This window comes from Staurois parvus, unplaced genomic scaffold, assembly GCF_062004578.1.
Source record: "Staurois parvus isolate SC_StPar_1 unplaced genomic scaffold, SC_StPar_1.0 ptg000336l, whole genome shotgun sequence".
Lineage (NCBI taxonomy): Eukaryota > Metazoa > Chordata > Amphibia > Anura > Ranidae > Staurois > Staurois parvus.
The window spans coordinates 4,041,441-4,068,779 of NW_028318132.1; the positions used below are offsets into that span (position 1 = coordinate 4,041,441).

A 27,339-nucleotide genomic window follows, 5' to 3' on the forward strand; every position below is an offset into this window, starting at 1 on the left:
ATGCTGTAAATAGCTGAAGCCCAGTAAATCTTTAGGCAGATCGACCTCTACAAATTCAATACAGTGTCTAAAAATAGAGAGCAACTGAGCATGTGCAGAGCAGGGTGAGACAGTGTATTGCAGGATGCGGTTTCGACTGGATTTGGGCGAATTGAACAGCCTCACCAGAGACTACCATAAAGCTACTAACTCTCATGGAGAATCTTACTTTGACCACAGCACAATAATTTAAAAAAATTAATCTTATCCATTATATAATTTTGTGTAGCCTTAAAATAAACAGAGAGCTAACAAATTGTCTGAGCCTACCATAAAGAAGAAAACCATTTATAGTAAATAACCAGGGACTGCTTGGCTACCAGCAACTGTTGAGACAATAAACACTAGTTTACGTAAAGCAAATTATAGTGTAAATAATGCAGGAGTCTGTTAAGCTGGCCATACATGGTTATTTATTTTTTTTGTTCTGAATTTCAGTCATTGTATGGACAATTTAGTGCACACAGTGCTGTGGTCAGAGTTTAGCAGCCTGTGGCATGCACAGTGCAGGTATCAGGAATACGTAAAACACAGTGCTTGGATCAGGAGTACATAGTGCATAAAATACTTGGGTTAGGAGGGTGTAATGTGTATAGTGAAGAGGTCAAGAATAACCTCTTAGCACAAATCCCCCCAAAACATTCCATCTCCTAGCACAGATCCTCTCAGCTCCAAATTCCACATCCTGAGCACAAATACTCTCCTATCCAAATCTCTCCACCTAGTGCTACACCTTTCCCACCCCTATCTTTCTTCCCCAGTATCAATTTTCTCCCAACAGCACAACTCCTCTACTCCCCCAAATCCCCCCAGCACAAATCCTCTCATTCCGCAAACCTTCCTCTCAGCACAAATTGTCTCAACCCCAAATCTCATCACAAATCATCAACCACCCCCCTCCAAATCCCTCCCCCCAAGCACAAATCCTCTCCCCCCAGAACAAACCCTGTCCTCCCTCAAATCTGACCAGCATTAATGTTCTTCCCTCCAAGCCCCCCTTTTCCACTCCAATCTTTCTTCCTTAGCATCAATTCTCTCCCACCAGCACTACTCCTCTACTCCCCCAAATCCACTCTAGCACAAATCCTCTCACTCCTCAAACCTTCTCCCCAGCACAAATTCTCTAAACTTCAAATTCCTCATCCCGAGCCCAAATCCTCTCCTATCCAAATTTCCCCACATAGTACTAAGCCTGTCCCACCCCTATCTTTCTTTCCCAGCATAAATTATCTTCAACCAGCATAAATTCCCCCCGCCCCCAAATTCCCCTTAGCACAAATCCTCTCACTCCTCAAACCTTGCCCCCAGCACAAATACTCTCACCCTCAAATTCTACATCCTGAGCACAAATCCTTTCCTATCCAAATCACCCCACCTAGTTCTAAGCCTTTCCCACTCCTGCCTTTCTTTCCCAGCATCAATTCTCCCACCACGACAGCTCATCTACTCCTCCAAATCCTCCAGCACAAATCTTCTCATTCCTGAAGCTGTCCTCCCATCATAAATTCTCTCAATCCCAAATCTCATCACAACTCCTCTACTTCCCCTTATCCCCCAGCACAAATCCTCTCATTCCTCAAACCTTCCCCCCATCAGAAATTCTCTCAACCTCAAATTCCATCACAAATCCTATACCCCCCAAATTCCCCCTCTCCAGCACAAATCCCCTCTCCCCCAGAACATATCCTCCTCCCCAGTCTCGTTAGCACTCATAATCTTCCTCAAAGTCCCCTCTCCCAGTACAAAACAGCTCCCCAATCCCCTTCTCCCAGAACATAGCCCTCAACCCCTCAAATCACACCTCTCAGCTCAAACAATATTCCCCCCAAATCCCCCTTCTTACATAGAACAAATACTCTCCCCCAACACAATTCCTCTCACCCCCCAAAAAATCCTTCCTGCCAGCACAAATCCTCCTCCTCCCAAATCCCTCCCCCATTTGCAGAAATCTGCCTCCACCCAACTTCACCTTCTTAGCATAACCCCCCCACTCCCCAATTTTACCTCCCCAGTACAACCCCCCCCTCCAATCCACTTCCAAACACTTATTCTCTCCCACCTTCAAACACAAATTTTCTGACCTTCCTCAAATCCCCCATCTGCGCACTAATTCTCTCCCCTCCAAATCCCCCCTCCCGGCACAAATCCTCTCCCCCCAAATCCCCCATATTTGCACAAGTCTGCCCCCCCCCAACTTAAATAGAAACATAAAAAGAGACCAAGTAGTCCAAGTGATCAAGTCCGCCCATTTGTTTTTTTTTTTTAACATGTTTGTTTTTGTTTTGTTTCTTTTTAACTTTTTTTGTCTGAGTATAGATCCATGTTTGTCCCAAGCATGTTTGAAGCTACGTACTGTGACTCACTACTTCTTCTGGAAGTATATTTCAAACATCAATTCCAAGCAACAACTTCACCACCCAGCACAAATTTTCCTCCCCCAAATTCCACCTTACCAACCCAAATCCTCTCCCATCCAAATCCCTCTTCCTAGCACTAAACCTCTCCCATCCCCACTTTCCTTCCACAGCATAAATTCTATTCCACCAGAACAAATCTTTCCCTCCCACTAATCCCCTCAGCACAAATCTGCTCACTCCTCAATCCCTTCTCTTAGCAAAATTTCCCCCCAAATTCCTCCTTTTACCGCAAATCCCTCACCTATTTCTGCCTTCCCAGCACAAATCATTCCCCCCAATCCACCTGCAATCACTAATCCTCTCCAACCCACCCAAAAAAAATCCTTTGACCTCCTCCAAATCCCTCCTTCCAGCATTAATTCTCTCTCCTACAAATCCTCCACCCTCAAATTCCCCATCTCAGTACAAGTCTGCCCCCGCCTTCATCCACCTAGCACAAATCCCTCTCCCTCTGCAAATTCCACCACCCCAGCACACATTTTTCCCCTGCACAAATCATCTCCCCTCAAATCCCCCCTCTTAGCACAAACCCTTCCCCCATCACCCCAAAACCTCTCCTTCAAGATTCCCCACCCCAGACAAATCCCCCTTAGTGCTCGGTCATACCGGTGCAATTTGGGAATTAAAATCGCACCTGAAATCGCATCTAATGAATGTGAATATCATTGTCTTAATGTGTGATTTGCTGCAGAGCGATTTCTAAAGTAGCATTACTTTTTCTGCAGTTTTTTTGCGATTTCCCGTACATATAATATAATGGAAATTGCACTGCAAATTGCAAGAAATCATTGAAAATCTTCACAAGTAGCAATAAAGTCTTCAGAATTCGCACATGAAATCATGCTGAAATTGCACACAAATCACGTGATTTTAAATCACAGCGGTGTGACCGGTGACTTAATCCTTTTCTACCCAGCATAAATTCTCACCTCCCAGTACAAATCCTCTCCTCTCCCAAACCCCCCCACCCAGCACAAATCCTTTCACTCATCAAACCTTCCACCCAGCACAAATTCTCTCAACCCCAAATCCCATCACAAATCTTCTACTCCACAATCCCCCCTCCCCCCCCCGGATTTACAGATGTCAGACACAGTGTGGCGTGTCAGGGAGAATTTTTCTTCAAAGTCAAATGCTTGTGACATGTGACACATCAGAGTTGATGAGGAGCCTAAGAGAAGCTTGTCTTGGCTTCCACAATCTTGGACATGCAGCTGCAGCTGACAGAGAGTGGGGATCGTGGCTATGGGGGCTCAGGACACCGCACAGGAGATGCGGGACACATGTTCTTAGTGCCATACACTAGCGATGCCCTTGGAAATCACTGACACCAATTACCTATTTTAGCTATCTGGTGTGTTCATTCCACTGACCACCATTGTAAAGTGTTCTTTCTTCCACTGACCATCAATGTAAAGAAATGTTTTTCAACTGACCAATGTAAAATTTAATTTCTCCATTGACCACCAGAAAACACAAAATGTTTCACTATCTATATTTCCTTTATGACCATCATTACTATTTGTTTCATTACATTCTCATTACTAAAAAATATGTTGTATAGAGCCTTGAGTGTCTAACATACTACATTTGCTACATATTCCTTATTCTGCCATATGTAGTAATTACTAGCATGGTTGATAAAGGCTGCATCAGATCAATGAGCAGTTTACCAGATGTTGACTAATTCATTTGCCTCAGAAGGACATAATTTTATATTATTTGTCACAAATCTCATTAAAAAAGATTAGAAAATATGACAATATATTCACTTCATTTTCACTACATCTCTTTATTTAAAGCAGATGCTGTATTTAAGTGTCAGTTTAATATTTGCACATAAGCTTTAAAATATTGATCTTTCGTTTTGTGTACAGGTTTTTTTTAAATGTATGGCCTTCATAGTTCGTTATGCAAGAATTAAAAATGTTCATTTACCTGTGCTGAGATCATGTTTATTGGAGATTTACACTTCATTTGCTATAGCTGTAGAGTGGCAAATGATCGAATAACACATAATGTAATGCAATCTGACTCAAGACATTATTTAAAAATGTGACTGCCCAAGTTTTATCCACTTATATTTACATTATGTTTCACAATTAAACCATAATATATGTGTTTATGTAAAAATTTATTTTTTTTGTTTTAGGAATGATAAAATATAATGATCTGAATTACACTGATGGCTATGGACGTTGTTTTGGAACCCTCTGTGTATTATCACAGTTACCCAATTTAAATAACTGTGGGATGGGTATGAAAAATAGGGTGTTATCCATATATCGGCACAGAGTCAGGGAGTGCTGAAAAGCCCAGAAACATGTCAAGTGACAACGTGGTGACTTCTGTTTATAGAAAAAAGTACTGACAGTGACCATGTATTAGTACCTATATAGCAGTATCATTGGGACCTCTAGTCCATATAAACCAACAATTTGCCTTTTTTTTTTTTTTAATTTTTTTAAATTACATTTTTCTAATTTTTTAGAAAACAGTGATTATTCTGAACTATTAATGTTGTTTATTCTGCTTCCTTTTCCCAGTGTTCTCTATAAATCTGCTATTGTTTAGTCATGTGGCTCACCTGTAAGATTATAAAGCTGGTGAAACATCATAACTCAATTCTTCTCAATGACTTGCATAGGGTGACCAGAATCATTTTTTTAATTAAAGTGTTACTAAACTCAGGACCCTGCATTCACTCTATCTGGTCTCCCACAGTACACAGAACATGGAAGTGCAATTATTTTAGTAAATATAAACTGCTAAATACCTTTTCTCATCAGCAGCTAGAGCAGTCTTGTGACTTCAGCAGAGCACTGGTTAAAGCTTGTAGGAGAAGTTTTTTTCTGATCTAGGAGGATGCAAAACCCCTGACCTCTGTCTGGACAGTGCTGATTGGCCCTGTGCTGATCACATGCACTCTACCACGAATAAATAAAACCTCTCTAGCAATACACACTAAACTGAGCATGTGCAGAATGGCTACGGGTTTAGTCTGTCTTATCAGGTGGACATTTGAACAAGAGCAGAGGCAGAGAAAACAGTATCAAACAGCCTTTTTTTTTTACAATGCAGAGGATTAACCCCTTAGGTGCCACAGTGAGTATAACAAGCATTCTTTACTGCATATACAGACTGATTTTACTGTTGTGGGTTTAGTAATGCTTTAATGTCCTGGGGACCCCTTTAAATAAATAGAACAAACTATACGAAAAATTGATCCCATTCAATAAAGCTTGTTTATTCAAAATATTTAGCCAAATTATTTATGTGTCAGCATCAGGAAAGTAAGCCATATTGTTTTATGGTGGTTTCTCTAACACATACACATCTATAGCAAAGTGCCAGTATCTCATGATATAAAACCAGTCTTCTTGCGTCATCTGTTATGCACATTTTAATTTTGCACATAATTATATTGTGCAGTTATACTCCACCCCAGTATTCTCATACAAGTGGACAATCACTTGTAGACAGGATCTGCTATTTACAACATGAAAACACTAAATTGGAGCTCCATAAAGTTTATGAATAGCTGTTTGATCTGAGTGATGAATCTCATGAGACAGAAGCATTATACAGATTAACATTAGGCAAATGTGTCTAGAGCCATAAAAGCTTTATGTCTTCCAAACTATATAAAAGGCAAGTTGAAAACATAGGTTAAAGTGATGCCAGGCCAAAAAGACTGAAATCATTGTGGAATGTGTCCTTATTTATGACTAGAAAGATTGGTGAGAACATATAAATATGTAAAATGCCTTAAAGTCTCTGATTGACTGGCAAGTTCCTAGCCGGATATTGGTTTGTCAGGTATTAAGTTAAGGGAACATTAAAGACCAATGCAATTGAACTCTACAACAAGTTTTCATTTAGCTTGCTGAAATGGCCCCACCCTCCATAACAATTTTACATTTTGCAAGGCTTTTCTATCATCTTCCAGCAAAACAAAGCTGGCAATTTCAAATGTCCTTTCCCTCAAGCTTGCTGGTCCCCCTTTTTTTTCCTGAAAGTACTGTATTCCTGATGATGAATTAGTCTGAACTGCCCTTTGACCCATTAAAGAAGGATTAAATGTTTGCAATATATGGTTTATTTTTCTGAGGTGTCAGCACTCAAAATGTTGAAATTACATGCTATACAGTATAATGCTCACTGGTTAAAGCTGATCTCTAAATGATTCTTGATCCAACTCGGTTCCATGTAAATTTTTACATCTCATATTCAGGGGGTCACTGGGGATGCAGAAATTTACTGTGGTAGCTGGTGCTAAATTCCAGTATATATACCGCCATTTGTAAACGCTATAATTTTCACGTAAACCATTTAATTTACACATATTTTGATTTTTTTTTAGCAAATACATGTAGCAGATTACATTTTGGCCTCAATTTATGACGAAATTTGATTTTTTTAATTTTTACTGGACATGTTTAATAGCAAAAAGTCCAAAATATTGTTTTTTTCTCGAAATTGTCGGTCTTTTTTTGCTAATAGCTCAAAAAAATAAAAATGCACAGGCGATCAAATACCACCAAAAGAAAGCTCAATTTGTGGGAAAAAAGGACGTAAATTTAATTTGGGTACAACGTTGCATGACCGCACAGTTCTCAGTCAAAATAACGCAGTCCCCAGTAGCTCCCAGGTGTAAGCTTTGAAGGATTAGATGTAACCATGCTGGAGTGTAAATTTAACAAAAAGATCATTCCAGAAGTTCAGCTTGAAGATGCTGTCACCCCTAAAATTGTAAGAAAGACAATAGAAAGGCTTTACTATGGACCTGGGGAAACAACTAAAATTGAAATATCCTCCTGCGCTCAACTATGAAATTACCTAATAAATAGCCAGCTGCTATCACCTATTCCCTATACCTCAGGATGTGTAAATTATAACAAAAAATGGTGAAGCGCTATGCAAATGAAACAAATCAGTGTATATACACACAAATATAGGTGAATAAATATACATTAATAAGCAATAATTAAAACATGAGACTCCAATCTTTTAAATAATATAGAGTGACGTGCTTAAAACAGCAACACACTGTGCAAAAACAAGTGCCTGGTCTGCCAATAAAAATATAAACACACCAGGTTAAATTAAATATATACCCAAAATAGATATATATACAGTTGCAAGAAAAAGTATGTGAACCCCTTGGGATTTCATGGAGTTTTGCATGAATTGGGCATAAAATGTGCTCTGAACGTCATGTAAGTCACAACAATAGAAGAACACAGTCTGCTGAACATAATACTACACAAACATTAGATGTTGCCATGGTTTAATTGCACATAACATGTAAATATTCACAGTGCAGGGAGGAAAAAGTATGTGAGGCCCTAGCTTAATGACTTCTCCCAGAGCTAATTGGAGCCAGGAGTGAGCCAACCTTGACTCCAATCAGTGTGATGATATTGGATGTGTTGCTGACAGCTGTCCTGCTCTTAAAAAACACACACCTGTTTTGGGTTTACTGGTTTCAAGAAGCACTGTTTGATGTGAACCATGCCTCGCAGAAAAGAGCTCTCAGAAGACCTACGATCAAGAATTGTTGACTTGCATGAAGCTGGAAAGTGTTACAAAAGTATATCCAAAAGCCTTGATGTTCATGTGTCCACGGTAAGACAGACTGTCTACAAATGGAGAAAGTTTAGCACTGTTGCTACTCTCCCTAGGCGTGGTCGTCCTGTAAAAATGACTGCAAGAGCACAGCGCAGAATGCTGCATGAAGTAAAGAAGAATCCCAGAGTGTCAGCTAAAGACCTACAAAAATCTCTGGCACATGCTAACATTTTTGTTGACACATCTACAATAAGGAAAACATTAAACAAGAATGGAGTACATGGGAGGACACCACGGAGGAAGTCATTGCTGTCCAACTCAGCGCATCAAATATCCCTTTCACACAATAGGCTCAGGCATGCATTACAGGGGTAAAGAGAAAGACCTCCATAGTGTAATACCGCTTTATTAATGAACAAACGCCAAATAAATGGAAACTCACATTAAAATCCAATTAGTACAGCAGTTTCCCATGTGCTATGGGTGTACTAGGGGACTCGGGTGTACCAAGATGTGTAGCATCCTATCCTGAGGAAGCCATGTGTCCTATTGTGGTGTAACGCGTAGAGAGCATGTGCGGTGATATACTTCCGGTTTCAACGGTGATGCACTTCCGGTTTTGACACCATCTTGGTACACCCGAGTCCCCTAGTACACCCATTGCACATGGGAAACTGCTGTATGACTATTCTATTTTTTATTCTTTTAATAAATTGAGATGCTTCGATATTACCAACAATCCTACAAGGTAATGTAATCCACAGAGATCAGGTTTTATGCTAAACAAAGGTACTGACATTATTATCCACTAATTGCATACAATAATTTTGGTGTTACACAATAATGAATGATCTAATGAGACGGAATTCTTGCTGTGCACATAAATAGCTTTAAAACTGTCCCCTCCCCCTTCTAACAATGATGCTAACTAACCTGTGTAAGAAAGATGTATATAGTTATTTATTTTCACATGATCTCCCATGTCAGGCAGCGACGGGTGCAGGGGAAAGTGTGCTCTGACAATGTCTAGTAAAGCCTGGAGGGGTGATGTCACCCATAGGCTTCAAACGCCCAACCATTGTTGGCACTCCTCTAAAGCCAGGCTGGGTGACACAGAGGAACTGGATTACATGACCAGAGTTTCCTGAAAGGTGAGGGAGGTAACAGTTTTAAGGTTAGTTAGGTGTATAGCGTGTATAGCTGGAATTCCACTTTAACCACTTGTTGACTGCACTTTAGCCAAATGATGGCGATGGCACAGTTGTGCAGTTCTGGGAGGGCATCATATGATGTCCTCCGATAACTCATAACCGCACCCATTGCTCTCTGTGATTGCTGTGTCCTTTGGACACAGCTAATCACATGACATGGTAAAGGGGCAATCACATCGGCCTTTTATTACATGATCAGCCGTGTCCACCCACAGTTGATCATGATGTAAACACACTTGCAGGTTATCATCAGTACTTTCCTCATGCTGTCACAGTGTGAGGAAAGTACTGCCAATAACTGGCAAGTGTGAAAGGAGATATCTACAGTGATAATCAAGACACTGATTATCAGTGCAGCCCCAAAAGTGTCCAGCAGGGCCCAGCTATGCTGCCAATCTGTGCCCATCAGTGCCGCCATTCAATGCCCTTCAGTGCTGCCTATTAGTGACCATCAGTGCTGCCTATCAGTGCCCATTATTGCAGCCTGTCATTGCCCATCAGTGACGCCTATCAGTGCAGCCTCATCAGTGCCTCCTCATCAATGCTCACCAGTGCTGCCTCATCAGTGCCACTGTATCAGTGCAGCCGATCAATGCCCATCAGTGTTGCCTATCAGTTCCGCCTCAGCAGTGCCCATCAGTGCTGCCTATCAGTGCCGCCTTATCAACGCACATCAGTGAAGGAGAAAAATTACCCATTTGCAAAATTTTAGAAAAAAAAAATAGAAAAACCTTTTTTTCAGTCTTTTTTAACTTGTTTGGCAAAAAAATAAAACACCCAGTGGTGATTAATTACCACCAAAAGAAAACTCTATTTCTGTGAAAAAAATTATTTAAAAAATAATATGGGTACAGTGCTGCATGAACACGCAATTGTCATTCAAATTGCAAAAACGCTGAAAGCTGAAAATTGGCCTGGGCAGGAAGGGGGTAAAAGTGCCTGGTAGGCAAGTGGTTAAGGGATATGAGCTATGATACAGTATAGGAAATTAGTCTTAGTTTCTGGGAAAAAGCAAAAAACACCCAGACGGGGGTGCATTCTCTCTCTGATGCTTTTTACTCTTGGTGCTTTTAGCTATCTGTCTTTAATTCTATGTCTACTTTGGTGATGGGTGGCTTGAAGAAGAGGTTGTTTCTGTATATATTGATAATAGTTTTTGTGTACTGTATAGTGCATTTAAATTTTAGAACAAAAATCAAAATTGAAATTTTTGCAGCTTACTGGTCCTTTAATTTTACCAGACAATCCTGCCAGTAACACACTTCCTTTAGTGGGGTGGCAATGCTTGCTTACTTACTCTTCTGTATCTGTGTAAGAAGTGCATTGTAACCCTACTGCAGGAAGTGTGTTAGGGCTGTAGAACACCCCTCTCTCTCTCGTCTCCATAGTATAGGGGGGAAGGGGGTTTGTAGCTCACAATGAGGACTAGGAAAACAGATAAGAGTACAGCAGAGGCAGAGTACACCAGAAGTTATCATCTCACTAGATTTTTGTCATTTTTTTTCTTTTGCACTATTGAAAAACTACTTTCAATTGTATATTTAAAGCACCATAGTGGAGAAAATAGAAGATGTTAATTGTTAGAGTTTCCATACACTAAATAAAGCTAGTGGAGAGAGCTTAGAACACCTGTCAGTCTCTATTGCTGTCTGTACCCCAGTTAGGGAGAACCACCCTCTCTATTTGTCCTGTTTACTGTTATCATTAAAAGTAAAAGTAAAGGAAAACCCATAATTTTGGGTTGTCCCCAGAAAAGTAATAGAGGGGAAATCTTCCGATGGGGACATTGGTTCTGGTGACCTGGAGGTCTCCAAGGAATTCCCTTTATTTGCAGGGATTTTCTCTCTGAACACCTATCAGTCTTTATTGCTGTCTGTTCCCCAGTTAGGGAGAATCACCCTCTCTATTTGTCCTGTTTACTGTTATCATTAAAAGTAAGAGTAAAGGAAAACCCCAAATTTTGGGTTGTCTCAAGAAAAGTAATAGAGGGGAAATCTTTCAATGGGGACACTGGTTCCGGTGACCTAGGGTTCCCCAAGGAACTCCCTTAATTTGTAGGGATTTCCTCTCACTTGCTCTTTGGCTATGGGACAAGACGTGAAATGAAATCCCTGCAAAGAGATACAGATAACAAAAAAAACTGACAGGAATTATAACCCTCCCTTGCCCTATCCAAAATGAAAAAAAGTTTTGCCTATAGTTATACTTTAATGCCAAAAGCCTTCAAAAGAGTGACATTTCCAACAAGGCCAGAAGGATGTGCCAGGGAAATTTAAATTATGTAGGTATCAGAATATTAACTCCTTAAAAATTGACATATTCTCCAAATAAAAGCTAGAACAGGGTTTTACCTCATGTGTTTGGTTCCTCATATTTTGGTTGTGATATTTATGAAATAATATATCCACCCTTATAGACTGAATATTCAAAACATACCTTTACCAGACCTTAAGATACTGCTAGTAATTTTGATTACAAAAATGCCAACAAATTGAAATCAGGCAAAAAGGCTATATTAGGGAGTAGAACCAAGAAGCCTTACCATTCATATGAGGAAGAATTGATTTACTTAAGTCTTTACTTTTTAATTTACAATTGTACAAATAGGCATATCCCATCTACAATGTTCCTTTTAAATTTGGCAGAATATGCCCTTCCTAGATTTACTAGATTTACCAGACACCCGGGCCATTTTTCCTCAGAATATGTTTTCTTTTAATATATTTTATTGAATGCACATATGTCATGTTGTATAACATATATTATGTTATGTTTGGTTGCCCAAAATTAAAGCTATTTGATAACCTATTGTGGATTTTGACTGTACTGTTTTTTAATGTTCATTGCAAAATTCCTTAGGCAATCTCTTTATCTAAAAGCCTACGAAGATTGCATAAACATATAGCTCAGCTACCCTCCAGCTAAAATAAAGAGTACTTTGGGGTTGATGTTTCCCTTGAGATTTTCTACTTCAGAATTACAATGAACTTGAGTTCCTACCTATAACAACGTGTTTGCCTTTTTAAGTAATAGATAAAACCTAAAACTTTTTTTTTCTTCATTTTTCTTAATTTTACATTCATGCTGCTGTCTTCCCTCCCATTCTACTATGTTGAGCATACTAACTACATACAACTGTGCATGGAAAACATATGAATGCTGATACCAGTAAAATTGTCCATGCATTAAAAGTGATCAGAATAACCAGTTGGCAGGGCATTCAAATTATTCCTTTTTCTTTCTCCTCTTTCTCCACTAACCCATTAAAACAACCACATTTCCTTTTCTATACATGTAACAAGCAAAAAATGGAGCTTGCTTCCATGAAGTAAATATTCAGTGACACAATTAATACTGTCACTTTATGAAAGTGTCTAACTAAGCTTACATGTGTTTTTGTGGGTATGTATGTTCTAATAAAGAGAAGAGAGAAGTACTTCTGACAATTGTATGATGCATGAATGCTTTTCAAATAAAAATATTAGCAGTTTCTGCATCTTGAAGTTATTGTATATGAAATACTAGCAAGAGTTTATTTGAACTGTATAGGGTCTAATTGTAAAACATTTTCTGCGCAAATGCTTCCACACTCTCATAGCCATTGCAAATAATCCCCATAATGTGTCTAATATATATTTTTACTTATGATCATCAGCCCCAGCTAGTGGCCATAATGTGGTATTTTCCTGAAATATTGCAATCAGGAAAATACTACATTATGGTCACTAGATAAAGATGAAAATCATAGGAAATACACATATTAGACACATCATGGGGATTTTTCAGGGCAACAGTGTGATACTTAGACATTTGCACAGGATTTTTTTTTTTATAAATATGTACAGACATTTTTTTAAAAATATGTCTGTACATTTCACAGTGCTGGAAATAAACATAAATACTTTTAACACTAGATGGCACTTAACAAATTCTAAAAATGCATATTGTAATAATTTTTCATTTAGTTTGTTGACTTACTGTGTATCATACATAATTAGCAAGATTTTTATTTCTAATAAAATACGGCTTTCACCTTTTTGTCCTTTGTTGCATATAAATACTGCTGATCTCATACAGCCTCTGACATCCACTTCATGTCTACATGTAAGCACTCCAGTGATGGCTGCTTGTCATTTCTTGTGACAGCAGTGGAACATGCCTACGCAGTATGCTTTGGAACAGCCGCTTGTACACTCAGTTCTCAGAGCATATGTCAGGGTGACAATTAAGAGACAGTACAATTAAAGTACAGTGAGGAGGCAAGGAAAGAGCATTGCCACTCTATAACAGTAAGTGTCTGAACAAGATCTCCTTTAAAGAATAACCAGGTTTTTTTTAATGAAAGCTGCAGATTTAAAAACATCAAACATTACATTTGAAATACCTTTAACATGTTAAAGTTTATATGATTTTTTTAGTGAGCGGATTTATATATAGTTAAACATTATTGGGGGCCGCGTTACATAAAAAGTCAACATCTCTGTTACAATCTGTTTTTTTTAACTAATGAGTGAAAAATTCACATATATTCATTCACATACAACATTTAAATCGCTTACTTTACTACATAGAATCTGACATTTTGAATCACTTGAAGTCTTCCAGACAAAATATGAAAAACAAATGTTTCTACGCACCACTGACTAACTCTAATAATAATTTATCACGATAATTATATAAAAATAAACACAGTCATTTGATACGTAGTACAGTATAATGTTTATACATGTAAAGAAATTAAAGTAACATTTTTGACCAGTACGTATTGATTTTAGCTTTATCATAGCGCTGTCTTGGAAATCCAATGTGTTTTAATTACAGGCTATGAAGCATGATACTTTGGACTGAAATCCTGTACAATGACATGAGATCTACACACTAAGCAAGGGTTATTCTGCAAACTAAATGAGTTTTTTTTCTGTTTATTGAGTAGGGAGCTATTTATATATATAGTAGAAGACTTTCTGCATACTAAAGATGAAGTCTTACATTTTCTGTACATCCAGGCAATTTCTTGTATATTTTAAAATAATGGCAGGAGTTAAGGGTCTCTTAAATTCCTAATAGCAATGTCATACTTAGCTATGTTTTATGCACAAGATGGTAAAAGGTTTCAAAAACAGTTTACTTATTAAAGTGTATTTATACCAAAAGCTTGTTTTTGTTTTGATTTGGATAGAGTAGGGAAGAGTTAAAACCCTTGGGGAGATTTCCTTTCACTGCCTGTCCTGGAGACGCAACAAGAAGTGAAAGCAAATCTCTATAAAATGAAGGGAAGTCCCCCTGTTAGACAGTTGTCATGGGAACAGGTGTGCCCATTAGAAAATGTATCCTCATCAATGCAGGGAAAAGTGACAATGTCTCGCAAGGGCATTCCCCAACTCCCTTTATTCACCTGGCTCGTGCTGCTTTACAGCTCCTTGATCCTCTGCTACAGTAAAAATACCTAGCACTTCCAAATTTGTGGAAGCATGTGGCTTTCTTCCCTGTGACCTTTCCTAGGTCTAGCAGTCAATTGCTGGGTCTGAGCACTATTGGATAACCTGGAGAGTGATGTCACTGTTCCCCCTGGTCGATGACACAGTCAATGTGTACACCAGCTGTAGAAGAGCAAGGAGCTGCAAGGAAGTTGCAATTAATCTATAATGTAAATAATGCATTATATAGAAGAGTTGATAATAGGATTTTTCAGTTATGTATTAAAAATTACCGACACCAGAAACTAAGACATGTGACATTTATGTAACTTTGAAGTGCAGCCTATTGATCTACTGTTATTTGCCAAACGTGGAACTGTCATTATGGCTTCCCAGATTGATTTAAAACATTTTTGTTCTGGTAATCTTCTGAAGCTTTGATGTATTTATCTATGACTGTTATGTTATTAAAACCTCTTTGACATAAATCAGTTTATGAAAACTTTCAGTATGGCTCTATAAAATGACTTGAATTATATATCACAATTTAGTGTTATTGGCATATGAAGATACATTTCCTTTCTCATACATTTTTTGTTCCTTTTTTTTCTAACAAACTTTAATACAAACATACCGTATTAAGTGATAAAAATTAGACTCTTGTTAGAAATAGAGCTTTAGTACAGGCCCTGTACTACATACTGCAGAAAATATGAACTGCAGTATATAATTGCTACTGCTATATAGGCTTTCTCTTTCTCCGTTGCAAATGTTAAGGGAGACCTATTACAAAATACTTCATATAGCCATTCGAATGAAAATAGCACATTTCCTACTAAGAGACAACAGCTCTAAGCAAGGATCTTGAAAGTCTAGTGTCTTAACATGCTCTGTACAATATAGATATTACCAGCTATGCTTACTGTATTTTTAGGCATAGCAATATATGGACTGAGAAGAGCCTGATGTTGTAACAGCTAAAGCTGTTGACTATGCAGAGCACAGTGCAGACTTCTTTAAATATGGTATTATGTAGAACATTAAAAAAATGTGGCTAGTCTGTGAGGTGATGGAGACACCAGGTCAACATACACTATATTGCCAAAAGTATTGGGACACCCCTCCAAATCATTAGATTCAGGTGTTCCAATCACCTCCATGGCCACAGGTGTATAAAATCAAGCACCTAGGCATGCAGACTGCTTCTACAAACATTTGTGAAAAAATGGGTCGCTCTCAGGAGCTCAGTGAATTCAAGCATGGTACCATGATAGGTTGCCACCTGTGCAATAAGTGCATCTGCGAAATTTCCTTGCTGCTAAATATTCCACTGTCAACTGTTAGTGATTTTATGACAAAGAGGAAGCAACTGGGAGCAGCAACTCAGCCATGAAGTGGTAGGCCACATAAAATGAGTGGGGTCAGCGCATGCTGAAGAACACAGTGTGCAAAAGTAGCCAACTGTCTGCAGAGTCAATAGCTAAAGACCTCCAAACTTCATGTGGCCTTCAGATTAGCAAAACAACAGTGCATAAAGGGCTCCATGGAATAGGTTTCCATGGCCGAGTAGCTGCATCCAGGCCTTACATCACCAAGTGCGAAGCAAAGTGTTGAATTCAGTGGTGTAAAGCACGCCACCACTAGACTCTAGAGCAGTGGAGACGTGTTCTCTGGAGTGATGAATCACACTTCTCTGTCTGGCAATTCTATGGATGTGTCTGGCTTTGGTGGTTGCCAGGAGAACAGTACCTGCCTGACTGCATTGTGCCAAGTGTAAAGTTTGGTGGAGGGGGACTATGGTGTGGGGTTGTTTTCCAGGGGTTGGGCTTGGCCCATTAGTTCCAGTAAAGGGAACTCTTAAGGCATCAACATATCAAGACATTTTGGACAATTTCATGCTCCCAACTTTGGGGATGGCCCCTTCCTGTTCCAACATGACTGCACACCAGTGCACAAAGCAAGGTACATAAAGACATGGATGAGGGAGCTTGACTGGCCTGCACAGTCCTGACCTCAACCCAACAGAACACCTTTGGGATGAACTAAAACAGAGACTGCGAACCAGGCCTTCTCATCCGACATCAGTGCCTGTGTGAGGGACCGCCGAGCGGCACCCCTAGCACTCCACTGGTCAGGCGTGCCCAGAGCGCGGAGTCTAAGCCCCAGGGTACTTGTTCACCAGGGCCCCTGATGGTGGGGATGGACTTGTAGTACCCCGAGACCAGGTCGCCACTACTGAGCACACCTGTCAGTGGTAGGGGTGTTCGCCAGGGGCTCCAACCAGGGAGAGCCAGATGTGAGGAGGTCGGGTGACCCCGATGGGATGGATGGATGGCTGAGCAAGTGCGAAGTCAGACAGGCCGAGTTGGTAACGTAGAGGACGGTAAGGTACAAGGGAGCAGGCAGAGAATCGTCGGGTCACATGCCAGGTCAGCAACAGGAGGTCAGATCTAATGAGGGGCATCCAGGGAGAGAGGTCAGGCAAAGCAAGGGTCTGGGCAGGAGAAATCAGCAGGTCAAGAACAATCCGGGTCAATAAACTTACAAGGCACAGGTACAGAATCACAGGAAGCAGGTAAGACCAGAAGGCAACGAAATGACAGCTCAGGGACATTTAAATATCCCGCCCTGCGCTGCCATTGGTGCCCAGCGGGCGGCCGCGGCTTCTACTGCGCATGCGCGAACTCGAACGCCGCGGCCGGCCCTAGTGCCCGTGTACAGGGGATCCCTGACATTGCCCCCCCCTACGGGCAACCTCCGGATGCCCACCCGATCTCTCCACCACGGGTGATCACAAAGAAACCTCCGGACAAGTCTAGGTGCATGGACATTATGGGCTGGTTCCCACAAATTGTCCTCAGGGCCGTAGCCCTTCCACTTGATGAGAAATTGGGTCTGGCCTCCCCTTCGTCGGCACTTCAGGATTGCCTCCACCTTGAATTCTTCTTCCTCTTCAACCGTTACGGCCTCCGGGGGGCCTGGATTCCCGTTCCGGGAAGGCATCAGGGACCACCGGCTTCAACAGGGACACGTGGAAGACAGGGTGGATCTTGAGTGTCTCAGGGAGAACAAGTTCATAGGCCACTTCATTGACCATCCGTTTGATGCAAAAAGGTCCTATAAATTTAGGTCCCAACTTTTTTGACGGGCAGAGCATCTTCAAGTTCGATGTAGCCAGCCAAACCTTCTCTCCGGGCCGCAACACCAGATCCCCTCTTCGCTTCCTATTAAAAGCCCTCTTGTAGTCTTCTTGGGCTTGACGGATGGCTTCCTGTAGTTTTTTATTGTTTGAAGTGAAAAAGGTTAGTGCATCCTGTGTCGCTGGAATAGGGCATTCCGGGACTAAATCCGGGAGGAAGACAGGATGAAACCCATAGTTGGAGAAGAACGGGGACTGCCCTGTTGCTGAATGGCAAGCGTTGTTGTACGCGAATTCCGCCAAAGGGAGAAGTGGCACCCAGTCGTCCTGAGAGAATGATGTGTAGCATCGCAGATATTGCTCTAGGGTCTGATTGGTCCTTTCGGTCTGACCATTGGTCTGAGGGTGAAATGCCGAGGAAAGGGATAGCTTGATATCCAGGGCTTTGCACAATGCCCTCCAAAATCTCGAGGTAAACTGCACCCCTCGGTCCGAGACGATGTCTTCAGGAACCCCATGCAGTCTAACGACCTCTCGAATAAAAACTTGCGCCGTCTCGGCTGCTGATGGAGTCTTCCGTAAAGGAATGAAATGGGCCATCTTGGATAAGCGGTCCATGACCACGAGAATTGCTGTGTGGTCCAGTGAAGGTGGAAGCTCGACTATAAAGTCCATAGAGATTCTCTGCCAGGGCCGTTCAGGGATGGGTAATGGACGTAGCAGGCCCCACGCCTTATTTCTTGAAGGCTTGTTCTGCTGGCAGATGGCACAGGAGCCCACGTAACTTTTACAATCCTTGGCCATGTCCGGCCACCAGAAGGAACGTCGGAGAAGTTCCAGGGTCTTGACCGGGCCAAAATGTCCTGCCATCGGGTGGTCATGGCAATGTCCCAAGACTAAGGTTCGGGCATCCTCCGGCACCACAATCCGGTCCTCCCTTCATAGGAGTCCCCCCTTGTTCTGGAGGGGCGCCCCATTGGAGGTAGACATCGCTGTGGACGCTCTCAGGATCTCGGAGCGAAGGTTCGTCTGGAGGGCCAATAAGTTTCCCGCAGGCAGAATAGTGTCAGGTACTGGGATCTCCTTGGCGTCCTCGTACATACGTGACAACGCGTCTGGCTTCGTGTTTTTTGAACCCGGCCTGTATGTGATGTGGAACTGGAACCTCGAGAAAAACAATGCCCATCTTGCTTGTCGTGGGCGCAGACGTTTGGCCGTCCTCAGATATTCCAGGTTCTTGTGGTCCGTGAATATCAGGATGGGATGTGAGGCACCTTCCAGCAGGTACCTCCATTCTTCTAATGCGGTCTTGATAGCCAGTAGTTCTCGATCCCCAATGTCGTAGTTCCTCTCTGCAGGGGTAAGTTTCCGTGAGAAGAATGCTACTGGGTGAAGTAATTCCTTGGCGCCCTTTCGCTGGGAAAGGATGGAGCCAACCGCATTTTCTGACGCATCTACTTCTAAGATGTAGGGCAGGGAGGCGTCGGGATGACCCAGAATGGGTGCCGAGGTAAATAACTTCTTTAGTGCTTCAAAAGCTTCCTGTGCCTCTAGCGTCCATCTGAATCGCGTCCCAAGCTTGGTTAACTGAGTGATGGGGGAGACCAGACCCGAGAAGTTCTTGATGAACTTCCGGTAGAAGTTTGCGAACCCAATAAAACGTTGGACGCTTTTCCTGTCCGTGGGTTCAGGCCAATCTAGGATCGCAGAGACCTTCTGAGGGTCCATTGCGACCCCCGTGGTGCAGATAATCATACCCAGAAATGTAACGCTAGCCTGTTCAAAGCAACATTTCTCTGCTTTAGCGTACAACCCGTGCTGCCTCAACCGCCCCAACACCTTTGTTACATGTACCCTGTGCTCCCCCAGGGAGGATGAGAAAATCAAAATGTCGTCTAAGTAGACGATGACAAATATGTCCAGGAAGTCCCTAAAGATGTCGTTTACAAAGTGCTGGAAGGTGGCCGGCGCATTGCACAACCCGAAAGGCATGACCAGGTATTCGAAATGGCCGAAACGGGTGCGGAAGGCCGTTTTCTACTCATCTCCCTCCCTTATGCGAACCAAGTTGTAGGCTCCCCTTAAGTCCAGCTTGGTAAATACTACTGCAGCTTTTAAGCTCTGGAATAATTCGTGTACCAGTGGTAGTGGGTAACGATTTTTAATTGTGACCCTATTCAGCTCCCGATAGTCAATACATGGCCTCAAAGTCTTGTCCTTTTTTTCTACAAAGAAGATCCCTGCACCTGCTGGGGAAGTGGAGGGACGGATGAATCCCTTCCGGAGGCTGTCCTCAATATAATCCTTCAGGGCCCCTAATTCTAGCTCAGAAAGGGGAAAAATTCGCCCAAAGGGAATTTCAGAACCAGGTAACAGATCAATAGGACAGTCATATGGGCGGTGAGGGGGTAGAGTATCTGCTCCCCGTTCACTGAACACATCAAGAAACTTATGATAGGCTGCAGGAATCACTTGTTTTAGGCTGGCATCCCCTTCAGAGCACAGGAGGACCTGGGGGACCTCCGGGCCCGAAGTTCGGCACAGTTCCCGACAGTATGGGGAAGGGAACGAGACAACCCCAGTTTCCCAGTCAATTTGGGGGTTATGGGCCCGCAACCATGGGAGCCCCAGAATGACTGGGAAAAGGGGTGATGCAATAGCATCCAGGCGGAGGAGTTCCCGGTGCTGACCGGCAATGGAAGTCACAATGGAAGGGGTCTCCTGGTTAACCACCCCTGACTTTATCCGGGACCCATCAGCCAAAAAGATGTGAAACCCCTTCTCCTTTGGACGGAGGGGGATACCCTGCTGGTGAGCAAAATTGATATCCACAAAACAGCTGCATGCCCCCGAATCAACTATGGCCGTCACCTCCACGGTCCTTTCTGAAAGCTGAAAGGAGAGGGGGACAACTAAGTATTGGGACGGATTCATATTGCCAATAGATAAAGAAGATGAGGTGAACTTACTCAGTTTCTGCGGGCAGGAACGTACCATGTGACCGGCTTCACCGCAGTAGAGACACAGATTCTGGGAGCGTCTGCGCTGGCGTTCCTCTGGCGGTAGTTTAGGCCGTGCCAGGCCTAGCTGCATGGGTTCGGGAGCATCTTCAGACGGCAGGTTCTGGATGTTTGGCCTAGTATGTTGACTGGATCCTTGGAATGACCCCCAGGTATTTCCGCGACCCTGACCAGACCTCTCCAATCTGCGCTCCCGTAGCCTACGGTCAATTTTAATGGTGAGTGCAATCAAGTCCTCTAATGTCTCGGGCACCTCTACCCGGGCGAGCTCGTCTTTCAGAGCCTCAGATAGGCCCATACGGAACTGGTGCACAAGTGCGAACTCGTTCCAGCGAGTGTCTCCCATCCAGCGCCTAAAGTCAGAGGCGTATTCCTCAGCCGCTCGCCGACCTTGTCGGAGTGCGTATAATGTGGCCTTGGCCGAGGCCGCCCGTTGTGGGTCATCGTATAAGATGGCCATAGCGTTAAAGAAGTTGTCAACCGTAACCAGATGGGGATCATTATTTCCCCTTAGTCGGTGGGCCCAGTCTTGGGGTTCACCCTGCAACAGGGAGATAACAAACCCCACTTTCACCGATTCTTTCAAAAAGGTCCGTGGCTGCAGTTCAAAGTAAAGCAGACAGGAGTCACGGAATGACCGAAAGCGTGTGCGATCCCCGTGGAAGCGCTCGGGTAAGGGTACTCGGGGTTCCGCCATAGGGAGTGATGCGGAAGGCCCAGGAGCCGGCTCGTGGGATGCTGCGACCGGAGGTGCAGGAGCCGGGGCCTGTGAAACAGGAGCAGATATGGTGCAGGCCTGAAACCGATTCTCAATCTGCAAACATCTGTCCTGCAAAGAGTTTACTGCTTGCGTCAGGGTAGCCAGGTGCCTGCAAACCTCCTCCATCGGGGAGGTTCCTCCTCGAGGCTCAGTCACTACTGAGCACACCTGTCAGTGGTAGGGGTGTTTGCCAGGGGCTCCAACCAGGGAGAGCCAAATGTGAGGAGGTCGGGTGACCCCGATGGGATGGATGGATGGATGGCTGAGCAAGTGCGAAGTCAGACAGGCCGAGTTGGTAACGTAGAGGACGGTAAGGTACAAGGGAGCAGGCAGAGAATCGTCGGGTCACACGCCAGGTCAGCAACAGGAGGTCAGATCTAATGAGGGGCATCCAGGGAGAGAGGTCAGGCAAAGCAAGGGTCTGGGCAGGAGAAATCAGCAGGTCAAGAATAATCCGGGTCAATAAACTTACAAGGCACAGGTACAGAATCACAGGAAGCAGGTAAGACCAGAAGGCAACGAAATGACAGCTCAGGGACATTTAAATATCCCGCCCTGCGCTGCCATTGGTGCCCAGCGGGCGGCCGCGGCTTCTACTGCGCATGCGCGAACTCGAACGCCGCGGCCGGCCCGGACCTAGTGCCCGTGTACAGGGCGGAGCAGTGCGCCTGCGCCGGGACCATCGCGGCAGGGATCGAGGGGATCCCTGACAGCCTGACCTCACAAATGTGATTGTGGAAGAATGGTCAAACATTCCCATAGACACACTCCTAATCCTTGTGGACAGCATTCCCAGTAGAGTTGAAGCTGTTATAGCTGTAAAGGGTGGGCCAACTCAATATTGAACCCTATGGACTAAGCCTGGGATGCCATTAAAAGTCATGTGCGTGTATAGGCAGGCGTCCCAATACTTTTGGCAATATAATGTATTTGTGTCCTATGCCATCTGTTTGCAGATAGCTACAACTGAACTTTGAAAATGTATAGGTGTAAAATGATTTCCATATTTATTCAATGCATGTCAAAACATATACAGTGTTACAATTAAATTCTGCAGTAGAATTATAAACACCCTCAGATATGTGGATGATATAGTTTTGATTCCTGAAAATGAATAGGATCAACATAACCTGATGTTCTAAGTGAAAGAAGCGAGTAGAAAAACTGGCTCACTGGTCATCATGAAATCACTAATATTATAGCAACTAGCTTTGCCAGCTCCTGTTGAAAATAGATGGACCTTATTTTCTTGAGCTGCAAAAACCCTGAAGTTAATATTAAGTGCTTCAAGCGTGAACCATGTTAACATCACGTTCCCTACTTGTTGAGCTGTGATGTTTTGCATTTTGGATTTAAACTAATAAAGTTTGTTGAATTCTCCTTATTGGAGTGCATTGACGACTGCGAACCTGACCTGTACCCAGTTTAAAGTTCAGGGACTAGTGAAGGGGCCAACCTAGAGCAGTGTATGCTTATTTCTTGCAAAAACCCTCAAACTGGTAACAGAAGTCATGAAATTAAAAGGCACATCTATTCTGTGATAAATGGAATATCTTATAATAATATAGTGAAGAATTAACAGTAAAGGTTTTCATACTCAGAGCTACAATCTTCCCAGTTCTAAGGTTTAACACAAAGAGATAAGAGATATTTAGAAAGGCTGGGCATTATAAAATTATTTTTTTTTAACTGAACTATTTTTTTTAACTGATTCATAAAACAGTTGACAGCTCTTTGGGTGGCTTGAAGAACAACTCCGTACTCAATGTACTCAGTACTCAATGAATTAAACCCAAATTGCTCCCTGGAATTGTAGGTGCTGAAACAAAATCACTGATATATTTACAGGCTAAACTTACGGGAAAGACTTTGTGGACGAGATAAGCTATAAAATATTTTTTAAAACTACAATCGTAAACCTCAGAGAAGCAGCTGTTCACACACAGGAGTGGTGTGCCAAGGTCCACAATGTCACAAAACATTTGAGCCATCTAAGCATCTAAATAACAAGAGAAACTAGGTTTAATTATAGAACACAACCAAAAGCTTATTAATGGTTTCATTACCCTTCAGGGTTGCTATTAGAAACCATGGGGCCCCATACAGCCAACCTGAGAGAACCGACCCCCCATCTCCAAAAAACCACATCATACTTTACTTCAGTTATAAATGAACATAGTGAGTGATTGGTGCCAATCACTCATTGGGTTCATTCAGGAAATAAAGGAGCTGGTAAATATGACATATTTACTGGACCCTTCCCACGCTGTCCATCCTGAAGAATTCTACTGTGTACTTTTAGCTGCTGATGGGAAGGAGAGGAGGGAACCCAGTAACACCATGGAGGCACACAGGAGGGCCTAGGCAGCAGGGGAAAATGCACAGTGCAAAGGGAGGGGAATTGGTGCGACGGGGATGGGGGCAATTACTGGAACTGATCCCCTGTATGGCTCTCTTTGCAGCAGCTGAAGGGAGAGGAGAAGAAGCCAACCAGTAATTGCCCCCCACCATGCCAATCACCTTCTCTGCCCACATCCAATTTACACTGTTGCCTGGGCCCCATTGCTGGCCTGGACCCCATATGGGAGGACTGGTAGTATCCCTTTATCCATGACCCTGTGGAATTGAAGTGGTGAAAAAGGCCACACGAAGAATAACTAAAACCAATCTGGTTCATAAACCTTTGCTCTTCTTTATACAAAAAGTGAAAAAAATCAGTGATGATTACCCATTGATATATTTTTCTTTGTGCTGTAGAAAGTATATATATATATATATATATATATATATATATATATATATGCAAATCTGCAATGCTAAGCATCTCCTTTGTTGTGTTAATGTTTGGTTTTCATACATATCTATTTTTTGTAACATTTTTGTAATAGATAAATGTGCAAGCCAGCAATCAGATGGAAGATAAAAAGGGCCTTCTTTGGATTCTTGATGAAGAAGTTCTAATCAAGGGCTCCAATGACGCTAATGTTCTCGACCGTCTTTGTTCATATTATGAAGTTAAAAGTGAAGATGGACAAGGTAAGAACAACTGCTGCAGTGTATTTCCAGCAGAGCAAAGAACTAACCTATCAAAAATATACAATATCAATAAATCAAATAATTAAAATTTTATGTGCTAATAAAATAAATGTTTAATGAGAAACTGTATGATAAGTGATGCTGTGCACACTCTCAAGAAAAATAATATAGATGTACTTATTTATTACATTTGCACAGCTAGTATGTTAGTTCATTTTATCAAGAAGTGCTAAGAGAGTGAAAAATCATAAATATTTTATCCAGACAATTGTCAAGAGATATATTTTCTTGCATCATAAGATGAGAAATAATGGTTAACCAACATTCCACTAACTGAAAGTGACATTTAATTCCAGATGATGGACCTATACGTAAGTGTGAACAGCCTCTTCAATTTGAGATCCTCCACCAGCTTTGCAAAGATCCTGTTCGATATGATGCTACTAGTTGGATTAATAAAGCCAAATTGAACCTATCCGCAGAAAATGCCATCCAGATTTTGCAGCAGTCTAAAATGTGAGTAAAGAGATTTCAGTATTGAGATTACATCAAAGATTTTCACTTTCAGACCAGAAGACCATATTTATGTGGATAAATACCATCTTAGTCAACTCAGTTTAGACATATCTCTTTGGTTATATATTTTCATATCCAACAGTCATTCTCATAGTCAGATGTTTTGGATCAATTGCTAATAGTTGTCTAAGACAACTTCCTTATAATAGTTTCTAAGATGTAGCTGAAGGTTTCCTAACACTGAACTCTCTAATTGCAACCAAAATGGAGGCTTTAAGGTGTAGTATTTATTTTTTGGGTAGTAACTACCTTGAACGTCCTGTTACATTCTTATAGGACAGTTGAAAAGATGTGCATGTTATTAGTTTCCAGTAGTTCATGAGTAGTTGGGTGTGTTCTACATATCCCATCAACACCCAGGTTTAGCCTATTGCATTTCCTACCCCAAAAACAAACACCTGGCGTTTTTCCAAAAAAACGTTTATTTAGGAAGTGCATAATGATACAAAAAGAAATGCAAATGATACTCAGATACGACATTTGCCAATGCATACTATGAAAAAGTAAGAAGTCTCTTGCAGAGAAAAACATATGCAACATTGTTGTATCAAACAACGACGGGGTAAAGCTTGTAATACTCAGGCGTTATAGTAATGTGGATGGGAATGCTATCACATCGAACCTCCTACAGTATGTGTGTAATTCTCACTGCGGAGCTGCAAAGGGAGGGAGGACAGATGCAGCACAAATGTTGAAGACGAGGCTAGAGTCTTATGGGCATGGAGGTGCCTGTAAGCAAGCTTAGATTGTCGTGAGGGTCGCTGATGTAAGTAGAGAAAGTATGATATTAGCATGCCTAATGTTCTCTAGAGAGGTAACCAGTAGTTAACTGGGCATGTAACAAGAAGGGAAGAAGAGAGAAAAGGAGAAAAAGAGGGGGGGAGAAAAAGAGAGAGAGAAAAAAAAAAGGGGGGGAGAACGAATGGAGTTTGTATTGTCGTCAATACCAAGGTTCTTACGTGGGTGGATTTAAGCATTAGTCTATCAACCAGAGCAGGTAGGTGGGGATAAAACCCTGAAGGGGAGAAAGTTGCCTAAAGTACGATCTAGTGTAATGGAGTAGCACCCACTGGAGAGTTAAAATAAATCAAGTGGGTTGGTCCATGAGCGACTGGTATGTAGGGGTAGTTTTAACCATTAGCCACCCGGCCAATGGCCGTTTGGCGGCTTCAGATGGGTCTCTGCATTTCGGGTGCACGCTATTTGGCGTGCTCCCGCACATGCGCCGTTTGCGCTAATGCAGAGCGGCGCAGCAGTGCGATCTGTCACCGGCCGTGCACCTCGGACACGGCCGATGACAGATCCGAGTACCGGCTCCCGTTGCTGGTACCATGTGACCTGCTGTGACCAATCACAGCAGGTCACATGACAGTTGTATACAATGGATGGCTTCATTCATGATGCCATCCATTGTATACTAGTGCCTAGCTGTGAATGGTCACAGCTAATCACATGCACATGTCATGTGATTAGCTGTGACCAAATCACAGCTAAGCACAAAAAAAAAAAAAGAAAAAAAAGCTGAATGAATCGATTTCATTCTGGTAAATGCTTGCTTATAGCAAAGTAATTCTTTGCTATAAGCAAATTGTGTAAAAAAAAAAAAAAAAATACTGATCACTTCCCTTAAAGTAGTACAATGTTACTATGGTAACATTGTACTATTTTGGTCATAGTAAAATATGAAAAAAAAATCTTAAAAAAAATAAAAAAAAATGTAATAAAAAATTAAATATAATAAAAAAATAAAAAAAAATAAAAAAAAAAAAAAATATATATTTTTTTTCATACTGTCACCAGTCAGTGTCCCTGTTCACCGCCATGCCAGTTATATGATGAAGCTGTACTGCACTGGTGACAGTATGTAAAAAAAAAAATAGTGAAAATAATTTTTTTCATTTTTTCATTTTCCGAAAAATTATGACAAAAAAATAGAACTTCAAAAAACTCGCCATGCCTCTTATGAAGTACGTCGGACTGTCTACTCTGCAAAAAGGAGTCATTTGGGGGATATCTGTACTATTCTGACATTCTTGGACCTCAAGAAATTAGATTGGCTGTCAGTACTTCAGGATTGATCAATATTCAGATCTATACCATAGTTTGTGAACTATATAACTTTCCTACAAACTAAAAAATACATCCTAATTTGG

The 27,339-nt window shown here is 41.9% G+C and overlaps 1 protein-coding gene across 2 annotated transcripts in view; it reads left to right on the forward strand.

The window, feature by feature from the left end:
- The window catches only part of MYO18B (myosin XVIIIB), an 810,748-nt gene that overhangs the window by 307,327 nt on the left and 476,082 nt on the right, over window positions 1–27,339 (forward strand). For both annotated transcript variants that reach the window (XM_089684120.1, XM_089684121.1), the window contains exons 18-19: window positions 24,463–24,610; window positions 24,967–25,126. In XM_089684120.1, the coding sequence (XP_089540246.1) occupies window positions 24,463–24,610; window positions 24,967–25,126 (308 nt within the window). The remainder of the gene's footprint in view (window positions 1–24,462; window positions 24,611–24,966; window positions 25,127–27,339) is intronic.